At 39.2% G+C, this 10,865-nt stretch overlaps 2 protein-coding genes across 5 annotated transcripts in view; one reads left to right on the plus strand and one right to left on the minus strand.

Moving 5' to 3' along the window:
* Positions 1-4,299, minus strand: part of LOC131479996 (disks large homolog 1-like) — a 979,279-nt gene extending 974,980 nt beyond the window's left edge. The window contains exon 1 of the mRNA XM_058662300.1: positions 2,978-4,299. Within this exon, the coding sequence (XP_058518283.1) occupies positions 2,978-2,996 (19 nt within the window). The 5' untranslated portion in view covers positions 2,997-4,299. The remainder of the gene's footprint in view (positions 1-2,977) is intronic.
* Positions 4,300-4,533: 234 nt separating this feature from the next.
* On the plus strand, positions 4,534-9,979 carry TMEM126B (transmembrane protein 126B). Of its 4 annotated transcripts, none has more exons than XM_058663679.1 (5): positions 4,534-4,667; positions 8,027-8,148; positions 8,830-9,023; positions 9,465-9,576; positions 9,714-9,979. In XM_058663679.1, exons 2-5 carry the CDS (start codon positions 8,036-8,038, stop codon positions 9,895-9,897), a joined length of 603 nt encoding a protein of 200 aa, XP_058519662.1. In that variant the 5' UTR covers positions 4,534-4,667; positions 8,027-8,035; the 3' UTR covers positions 9,898-9,979. The 4 variants fall into 4 exon arrangements, with proteins under 4 accessions (XP_058519662.1, XP_004589893.2, XP_012783801.2 ...); XM_004589836.4 differs by lacking the exon at positions 4,534-4,667 and adding an exon at positions 4,864-5,006; XM_012928347.3 differs by lacking the exon at positions 4,534-4,667 and adding an exon at positions 4,901-4,946.
* Positions 9,980-10,865: the final 886 nt, after the last annotated feature.

The following is a 10,865-nucleotide window of genomic DNA, read 5'->3' on the forward strand; positions in this document are numbered from 1 at the left end:
CCCTTTGCCAATTCACACTAAGGTTGCATGTTAAGCATCTCCTCTCTGAGACTAACACAAAACACCAAGTGAAATCACTAAATCATATGAAACTTTATATTTTAATAAGAATATACTCAACACACTTGGTTCAGTGAAGATACTAATTCAAGTTACATTAGATCTACTTCTTCCATTATATCTACTGTACACAACAACGATGACAGAAACTTTAAGTGATTAGGACAATACTCCCTGTAGAATAAATCCAAGTTAAATTTCAAAATTTTTTTTCCTCAAAAAAATTTCTTCACTATTACAGAAACAATGAACATCATAAGATTGGCCCATTAAAAATATAATCCACATTTAACCTGTTTGGTTTATTATCTATAATATTCCAATATATCCTAAAACTGTCAGTTTTAAGAGATTAAAAACAAGATAAATAATTTCTCTACTGGGTCAATGAATAAATTACACGATGCTAATGCTTTTTAGAATACCAATATATGTTATGTTATTAGAACTTTTTGATGGGGTTGACATTGTGGCACATGTGGCACAATTAAGCCATCACGTACAGGGCCAGTATGCCATATTGAGCACTAGTTCAAAGTTCCCATTACTCCACTTCCAAGTCTGGTAATGTCCCTGGAAAAACAGAGAAAGGTAACTTAAGTAGCTGAGCTCCTGCTAGCCATGTAGACACCGAAATAGAGTTCTAGCCCACGCTGGCTGTTGGGACCATACGGGGAATAAACCAGTGGATTAAAAAGCTCTCTTTCTGATTCCTTCTCTCTGTAACTCTGCCTCATAAATAAGTAAAGCCACTACATCACTTCACAATGATGAAAAAAAAAAAAGACATGAGGAAAAGAGAAAAGGAAGTCACTATAATTACTTTTCATTTGTATTACAAGCTCCAATAACATCCGTAATTTCTGTAACAGTTTTCCTTAAAAATAAAAACTTTCTAGAAATTCAATCTATTAGGTTTATAAACCTTAGACCCACCCTACTTAGATAAGTTGCAGCTACAACATGAATTATACTTGTTTCTCCTGTCCATTACCTCTCTCTCCACTCCTCCCTTCCCCAACTCCATATTGTCCTATACTCTTCCTCTCTCTCATACGCACATACAACACATATTTAATTCAATTTTCATTTTAAATGGACTGCCTAAATAAATGACAGAAAGAATTAAAAAAAAAAAAAACAGTTAAGTCAAAAAGTCATATAACTTACTGGCTAAATTCCTTCCAAACCATTCTTGTTCCAGATAAACCAATTAGGTCAAGTTTGGAAAAGTGCAGTTCAAAAAATCTCACACAGACTTTATTTCTCTAAGTAGTATTATGAGGAACAGCAGGAGAAGAAAATATTCCCAGTCTTACATATTCATGTGCAAGAAGCTTGGTGTTTCACAGATTTTACACATCATTACCCATCTTTATACAGACAAACATAAGCAAAGCATCTAAGTAATTATAATTTTCCTCAATGTAACTTAAAAAAGTTCTTTGTGGCCAAATGGGCCAAACTGGAAACCATAATGCTAAGGGAAATGAGCCAATCCCAAAAGGTTAAATACCACATGTTTGCCTTAATTTAAGATGATATGATGTTATGTATAACATGTTATGTTTTGAATGTTATATGTTGTGTATAAACTAAAATTGAAGTATAGGTGAGGTGGTCACAGAAGGTGGCTGGGAACCCGCATTTACTTTTAACATATTGGTTACTCATTACTATGTCAATTAATTCCATAATGATGTAAATTTTTGCTGATGGTATGTTGGAGCTTTCAATTGACTGGGATGATACTCTGCTGGCTCTGTCATCAGACCAGAGAGGGTATACCTAAGAAACCGTTGAACTTGACGGGACAATAAGATGCTGGACTCTATGTTTGGTATACGCTTGCAATGGGGAAATCTCAACTGAACTTGAGCTGTGGTTATGCAATAAGGTGGAGGAATCCACCATGGTGGGAGGGTTTGGGGAGGGGTGGGGAGAACCCAAGTATCTATGTAACTGTGTCACATAATACAATGTAATTACTGAAGTTAAATAATAAATAATTAAAAAAAAAAAAAAAAAATGTACTGCAGAAAGATTAAATACTACAGAGAACCAAGTTGCACTTATACCTACAGACCTGGCTCACATAAATTTTGCTTCAAAACTCCTCCTCTCCCCCACCCCCAAAAAATCCTCTTCATCTCATCTTTCTTATCATATCAAAAAAGAAAAAAAAACTGGCTTGGCTAAGGTCCTTTGAAACAATATTGTCCTGAAATAAATACTGACTCAATCATCAAAGCCATACTTCAGTAATCCACTGGGTCTTGATTAATTCTGAGTAATAACAGTTGTTGAAGGGGAAGAACAAGTCCAAACCAGACTTGCCTCATTCAGAGTACTTGAGTATCAGATTATGGGATAATGCACGTATCTGGAAAAGCACAACAGTTACCAAAGTTGTGCTTTATCACTAAAATAAAGATTTACATTGGGATAAACCCAAATAGTAACTCTGATTTTTAAGTCAAAAGATAAATCATGAAGCTGTAACTTTCTTCAGTGGAAAAAAAAAACACAGTATTTTGCTATCTTGTAGAACTAGGTGGTTAGCTTGATAAATCTCAAATCTATGAAGAAGAGCTCCACCACCCAAGTTTCTTTCTAAAAGACTACTTTAAAGTAATCAAAAACAAGCTAAAGAATATCCCCAGTCTGTGGTCCTCCTCTAACTAAAAATGATGATACAGACAGCCTCAACTGATGAAATCACAAATGTCTGTAATTATTACAATCCGGCTTCATCTTCAGTCAGCAAATATAATATTCTGGATGATGAACCACAGAGAATATATCATTACAATAACTATTTCCCCAAACCCATGCAAATTTTACTCTCAAAAGGAACACAATTCAAATACCACAACCAAGGAAAAGTAAAAATATATATAGGAACTTCATAGCCCACCTTTCTTCTTCACTGGCATTCTTGGGTCTTGCCACTGCCACAGGAATCAAGATCTCTTTTCAGGTCTCAGCTTGATCCAGCTGGATTGAAACCAACAGTGTAACTGTTACAAATCACTTCACTGTTCAGTTCTTACATCCAGGCTGAGTCTTCTATTTCATGCAAAGAAAACAATGATGCCTTTTTTCTACAGCTAAACTTTTGACACTGCCCACAGTTTAGAGAAAAATATAAAGTATTTATCATGTATAGTTTAAGCTGAGAATATTATTGTCAGCATAGGAAAGTATTAAAAGTCCTCTTCAGACAGTACCATTTTGGGAATTCAATGACTAACTCAATTAAGGTGCAAACCAAATTTAGGTGTCTGTCCCATCACTTTACACATCATCAACATCAAAGATGAATTGGTTGATGGTAAAGATCTTCAAATCTTTACAGAAAAATTTTAAAGTTTTTTTCCTCTCTCGGGGGGAGAAAGGGAGAGTGTGAGTTTGAACAGTTTTCTGGGGGCACAACACAAACTGAAAGGCCCCCTTTGTATTTACTGGACCAGAAGTTCCAGATCTCACCCCCTTTAGCAAGACAGGATCCAGCTTGCTGTCACTTTCATTTTTTTCTTCTGTGCTCTCCAAGCCCCCCAGGCTTGATCCTTTAATGCCCTTCTGAGTCTGATCCTCCCGTGTATTAACTGAGAGGATTGAAAAAGAGGAAAGCAATCCCTTGGCATGGAGACATTAAAGTGACAGTGCTACTCAATGGGCACTTGATGCAGGATGAGTTGGCGAAGCAGATTTCTTCACACTGGAGTCATTCATATCATGCCATCTTTTCGCATCCAAGCAGCTCCCTATACAGCGAGGGTAAACACTGAGCCTGTTCCAGAGAAGCCAAACCTTTCCCCAAAGGTGTTTTCAGAGACGCTGTAGTAGTATGAGGCATGTAAGCATCAACTGTGCAACCGGTCCGCGATTTCCTAAATGAGAGCTTACAGCTGCTTGGCTTCCACAGCCACCCTTTCTCTCAATCTCTTTCCGAACTACCCACCTTCCTTTTGCAGAAAAAAAGGGTCTCTCTGCCACCGCTGGCCACCCCTGCCCCGACCCTGTGTCTACATAAAAGAGCACTGAAATGTCCTGCAACCTCCAAGCGATGAAGTGTTTCCTCAGGCAGGGAGAAACAGCAGCGCTTGAAATTATATAACTCTCGAATTTGGCATCTCTAAGACATGGAGACTGGAGGGTCGGGGGTTGTCGGTCTGGGAGCCTGCTGGGCATTTAACAAACACAAAAGAATGCCAAGTCTCCTCAACGCGCCCCCCGCCTCAACACACACCCCTGCTACACCCGCTGACAAGCGGAGCTTCAGGGAGAGGGCGGAGGGCAAATTTTTCCCCGACCCCTTTGCGAGGGTACCGAAAAGATGAAATATGAGGGCACTAAACGACTGGTAAGAAGAGTAAGCCGGCTACGAGGGGAGAAGGCTTGTCGAGGCTGCTGTGACGGCGCTGGGCGGTCGGTTCGGTGTTCTGAGGAGAAACCAGAAACCTAACACACGGGACAGGTCGGAGGGGCGAGCTCCTTCAAGGAGTGAAGGGGAAGGCGGCTAACCCGCACCTAACAGAGCTGCCCTGAGAAGACGAAGGCCACTCGGGACGTCCCCGTTGGCCCGAGGCCGGTGGAGAAGCCAGGTAAGGCTCAGAAATCGCAGGGGGAGGAAATACGGGGCGAGATAGGAGAGGCGGGCTCACGGCGCCTGGTCCCCGAAGCCAATGAGTGGCCGTAATTCCTGCGCGCCGCGTCCAATCACAGAGAGGACGGAGGGCGCGGCTTCTAGCTGGGTGGGGGCCGACTCTGGCTGCTGTGAGGCGGGAATCGCAAGCAAACTCCACTTCCAACCCAGGGCGTTCTGGGTCCCCGCCCGCTTGCGAGTCACGTGAGCTGCCAAAATGGCGACGCTGAGACGTGAGGTTGGTGCAAATCTGAAAGATGCAGGTGTGGTTCCTTTAGGAGCTGGGGAAGTGCCCAAGGTAGGCAGAAGTCTGCACTCACATAGGCAGTGATTTCTGTGGTTGTAAAGTGTTGGCAAACTCTTCCGAGGTGATGCGCAGAAAGCTAAAACCAGCTTGCGATATTCTGAATGGATATTCGGGGCAATATCAGTGCACAGTTATTATCAAAAGAAACGGAGAGAAAGTAAAGACTCAAAATCTAGTCCTGACTACCTGGAGCTTTTCTGTTTCTTTCGGTCGTTTGTATAGGATTTTTGTTCAACTTGAATGCTTCCCTGCACCTCCCTCCTCGCCACATTTTCCTCTTTCGGATATTGGATATTTGCGTGAATATGACTCCCGTCGGGAAACCTTTCTTTTCGTCTTCTTTTTTTTAGTGGATCCCTCATCCTGTGTATAAATGTATTGTTTTTGCTTTGTGTTTGTTGCAACGCTTTGCAAACTATAAATCTGCATTTATACACTAATATTTGAGTGTAGTAGTGACTAGTTAGTTGAATGCTTAGAATGATTTTTGAATAAAATATTCATTTCCATAAAATCTTTACCTTTCAGTATTTTGTTAAACATCTTATTACTTTATTACAAAGAGTATAAGGAACCCAGTTATGACAGTACCTTGCAAAGGCTAAGCAAGCACTCAGGTGTTCTCATCAATTGTCCTTCAAGTATCCTAGGTGCTTGTTTTCTCAATACACAGTTGAGGGTGTAGACAGGGTCGGAAATTGATACGAAACATTGCCGGGAAGCTCTTTATAGAAGTTGGAGGATTTCATTCTAGTGGCAGCAAAACCAAAATTTGTCACGCTTCTAGTTAATCATCATGTTACTGACTGATAGCTAATTTCATAGTGCATTACATAGACAAGATACAGACTCTCCCTGTGATACTACTGTCTTCCTGCTTCCATTATCTGTGGATGTCAGGAAGAGGCAAGACTGGTTCCTTAAAAATTGAAATTTGTGGATTTCTTTTCCTTCTCCCAAATATTTTAAAGATAAGAGACTAAAACACTATTCTAGAATGACACCATGTAAGACATTGGTCTATTATTACTCACCTTTTAACAATATAAAAAGGCTCAGGGCCAGATACAATAGCCTAGAGCCTAAAATCCTCACCTTGCATGCACCGGGATCCCATATCACAGGTTTGTATCCCAGCTGCTCCACTTCTCATCCAGTTCCCTGCTTGTGACCTGGCAAGGCAGTAGAGGATGGCCCAAAGCCTTGGGACCTGCACCCCCATGGGAAACCCAGAAGAAGTTCCTGGCTTCTAGCTTCAGATCAGCTCAGTTCCAGGCATTGTGGCCACTTCGGGAGTAAACCAGAGCACAGAAGATCTGATAAATCCAATAAAAACAAATAAATCTTTAGGAAAAAAAAGAAGTTTAAAACAGCTTGTACCTTATGGATGTCGATACCATTGGGATATGTATGATTAAAGCCCTTCAGTACACTTAGGATTGATATATATCCATTACTCATCAAATGACTGTTACATTGGTGTTCAACATATATTCATTGACTATGGCGACAAAGTGACCTGGTACTATTAAAATGCATATTGTATGCCCTACCCCATTCTTCCAAAAGCACTGTCCCTCTAGGAAGTGCTCAACAGACTGCATTTAAAATAAATACCATTCAGGTTTCTTGTGCATGGTATAGGTTCAGAACTGCTAATTAATTATATTCTGTGTTCAGTATGCATGATCTACTCTGTTTCTCTTGCCTAGAGCTCCTGAAAATTGAGATTTAGTATAGGTTACTGATAATAAAAGTTGTTAAAATGGAGGTTAGTGTACATTTTTCAAGAAGCTTTAGTTTTTTATCTGTATATTGACTAGTATGGAGAAGATGGAAGGAAGAAAACATTAAATTCTGTGTCACTACTGTAATGGGTAAACATTTGTAACTGCAAATTTGGATTTGTAAAGAATGTTCCTATTTCCTCCTTCAAAAAAAATTAAATGTAACTACTAAACCCTATAATGCCATAGTGGCTATTAAGTGTTTTCACAGAGACCTGAGAACCCTCATATCCAGAGCATAACAGTTTGTTTTTACCTTACTGGCTCCTCTCAAGATGCTACTAGTCAAACCCTCAAGGTCACTTGATGTTGGCAGCTGTCTGTTCTTTATTTACCCTTAGGATATAGGAACCTTTGAATCCCAGCACCTATTGCCACAAGCCTGGTCTCCCTTGTATTATACATAGTCATGTCTGATGAACCTGCCTCTGCAACAGGTACTACTAGAAAACATTGTGTAACTTTTATTGGAACTGTACTTCTTTCCTATTCTAAGAAAATCCCACTTCCCTCTGATCTTCAGAAAACTCAATTTCCAAATTGAGCTCAAGTTTTCAGAAAATACAGTCCAGAGTAAGTTGTCAGCAAGCAATTACTATTTCTATTCCTCATCAGAGAAGTGAGAGCAAATAGGTTCTGGCCACTTTTCTGGAATGAGATGGGGAAACTGGACAGAAAACAAAAATGTAGCATCTCAGAAATTTATCCTTCTGCACTAAATCCTAGTACAAGTGAACCTTTCTAAACCTGTTTTCTCATCTGTAAAAGGAGAAATGATTGGGCCTGGTGTGATAGCCAAGTAGCTAAATCCTTGCCTTGCATGCGCCAGGAATTCTGTACGGGCACTGGTTTATGTCCCAGCTGCTCTGTTTCCCATCCAGCTCCTTGCTTGTGGTCAGGGAAAACAGTAGAGGATTGCCCAAAGCCTTGGGACCCAGCAGCCACACGGGAAACCTGGAAGAAGCTGCAATGGCTAGAGCTGAGCTGATCCAAAACCAGGAGTCAGGACAGCAAACCAGAGAACAAAAGAGCTTTCCCTCTGTCTCTCCTCTCTATACATCTGTTTTCCCAATAAAATAAATAAATCTTTAAAAAAAAAAAGTAGGAATGATTATGTTATGTGGCACATTATTAGACTCAATTTTTTTTCTCATTTAAATCTGTAGAATTTTAGTAAGTATTAATATAATTAGTTATGTGATTCTGGAATTTTGTGTTTTCTAGGACATCGGGATGGCAACATATACACATGGTCAGCCCAGTCCTTCTGTAAGAGATGCAAAACACAGAAAACCAATGGTCATCGAAATCATAGAAAAAAAATTTGAATATCTTAGAAAAGAAAAGTAAGAGACATTCAGATTGAAAGTTGATAATTTTATTTACAGGTCTTTTGTACTGTTATGGTTTCTAACGAAAACCTAAAACCTACTAACTTATTAATTTTGAAGAAAACCTATTTTTAAGCACTGGAGGAAAACATGGACAGATGAAATAGTGGTTTATTGAAATACTGAGATTGTGGGAATTTTTTTTTTTTCTTCTTAAAAATGATCCAGGGCCTGGTGCGATAGCGTAGTGGTTAAAGTCCTCTCCTTGAACGTGCTGGGATACCATATGGGCACTGGTTCTAATCCCGGCGGCCCCACATCCCACCCAGCCCCATGCCTGTGGCCTGGGAAAGCAGTTGAGGACGGCCCAAGACTTTGGGACCCTGCACCCACGTGGGAGGCCTGGAAGAGGCTCCTGGTTCCTAGCTTCGGATCGGCGCAGCACCGGCCATTGCGCTCACTTGGGGAGTGAATCATCGGACGGAAGATCTTCCTCTCTGTCTCTCCTCCTCTCTGTATATCTGACTTTGTAATAAAATAAGAATAAATCTTTAAAAAAACAAAAAGACTATAGTATACAATCCTCAAGAAAGGTTTTATGTTCTGCAAATATGAAATAGCAAATAACCACCTGGAAAGGTATCCATTAGGATACTATTATATTAACTTAACTTTTCTTGTTTCTTATCTAACTAGGACCTTAAATATATATGGAACAGTTTTCCTTGGAACAACAGCTGGTTTCTCTGGAATACTGACAAACTTTATGTTCAGATACTGCTTCAATGTTAAGCATGATGTTTTCAAAACATATGCATCATTGACTACTCTTCCGTTTTTATCTACTGTAGTTGCTTACAAGCTGCTTGTAACTGATGCTTTGAATTCAGGTAATTTTTTTTTATTTTCATTTTTCATGATATAGTTCCATAGGTTCAGGGATTTCTCCTTCCATCTTCCCCATTCCTCCTCTTCCCCACCTGCTTGCACCTATATTATTACAACAGTATACTCTAACAGTCATAAGTCCATCATCCTGCAATCCAGTACATGCCTGACACATAGGAGACATAATGCACCAACTTGGCTCTGGTCTGCTAGTTTAGTACTGATCCTCTCATTACGAAATTGCTTCTTTAATAACTGTAAATGTAAGGGGTAATTCTCTATATGATGATGTGCAATAAAACATTATTAAAATTGATTAGTCTGTTACATGCCATAGATTTTGAATTTCTAATATTCTTTTTGCTGTTTCACTGTCAATACTTTCTTCAAGGTCCTTAGGTCCTGAGTTTTAAAGGGAAATCAGAATTACTTTTGTGTTTCAGGTAACATAAGCCAGGAAAATTGTGTCTTTAGAAGCTCACTGATTGGCATAGTATGTGGTATTTTATATCCCTGTGGTTTGGCTTTTACTAAAAATGGACGCCTGGCAGTCAGGTAAGTGTGTTCTTTTTTGCGCTATCCACCTGATAGACCTATAAAGGAAATTACTGAAGTATGAGTTCAGGTGAAAACAGTGAACTTGCAATGGAAACTATTTTCACAGATGTGATGGTGAGCTTTTTCTTTTTTAGGTATCATACAGTTCCATTGCCACCAAAAGGAAGAGTTTTACTCCATTGGATACAGCTTTGTCAAACAAAAATAAAAGCAATGGTAATTCCTCTAGTCTTTCAGGCAGTGTTTGGAACATATATTGGTCTACAACATTACTCAATATTCGAAAACACACTTGAAAAAGCTATGCATGAAGATTAACCAAAGAATGAGTATGTGCTGACTCAGCGATGTTAATGAATACTTGGATATTGTTGAATAAATTAAGTCACTCTGAACAGATTATTTCTTTTTTTTTTTTAACCTGGTATATTGCAGACAGTTAATAGTCAATAAATGTAAATAACAATAAATATGAAATAACTGTACGTTTCATCTTCCTTTCCTCATTATATGTAGAAAGGCCTCACGTTTGATCCATGCAATTATATACTGACTCTTAAGATACTGTGTTATATATTTTAAAAAACTGATTCTTACCCGTTAGGAACTCTCAATTAAAAGAGAAATAAAAACATACATGTAAGAGGAGTTTTGAGAAGTACACATAAATCTGTGGGGACACTAAAGACGTAGCTGTCACTTAGCAAAAGGAGAACCTAACAGGGGGAAAGTGCCATTTGAGTCAAATTCTGAGGGAGAAATTGGGAATTCGTATGAAACTAAGGTATGGAAACAACATAGAGCACATTTTACTCCAGAGGTGGGGAACATCTGGCGCATGAGCTTGTGTAAGACCCCCAAGATCTTCTATTCTGCTCCACCAAGGTAACCACCAGTGGGACTCAAAATTCTGTAAGTCTATAGCACACTAATCTTTAAGTTGGTAATTTGGTATGGCCTGGGAATAATGTTATAAATATCCAAATAAGCCTTGGCAGAGAAAAGGTCCCCATCAATACTAGCCTCCAAACATTTACTTTTCTTCACTGTGCAATTACCAATGTTCTTACCACAGAAAATAATATGTGAGATGATGAATAAATCATTGACAATCATTTCATATTGTATGCATATATTAAACCATCATATTGTACTCTTATTTATATTTTAAATTTAAAAAAAAAAAGAATAATGTTTTAGCGGGCAAGCACAACAGCTAAATTGGCTAATCCTCCAACTCCAAGCACCAGCATCCCATATAACTTCAGCCTGGCCCAGCTCTGTCT

The sequence above is a fragment of the Ochotona princeps genome, chromosome 4 (assembly GCF_030435755.1).
Source record: "Ochotona princeps isolate mOchPri1 chromosome 4, mOchPri1.hap1, whole genome shotgun sequence".
Classification (NCBI taxonomy): Eukaryota; Metazoa; Chordata; class Mammalia; order Lagomorpha; family Ochotonidae; genus Ochotona; species Ochotona princeps.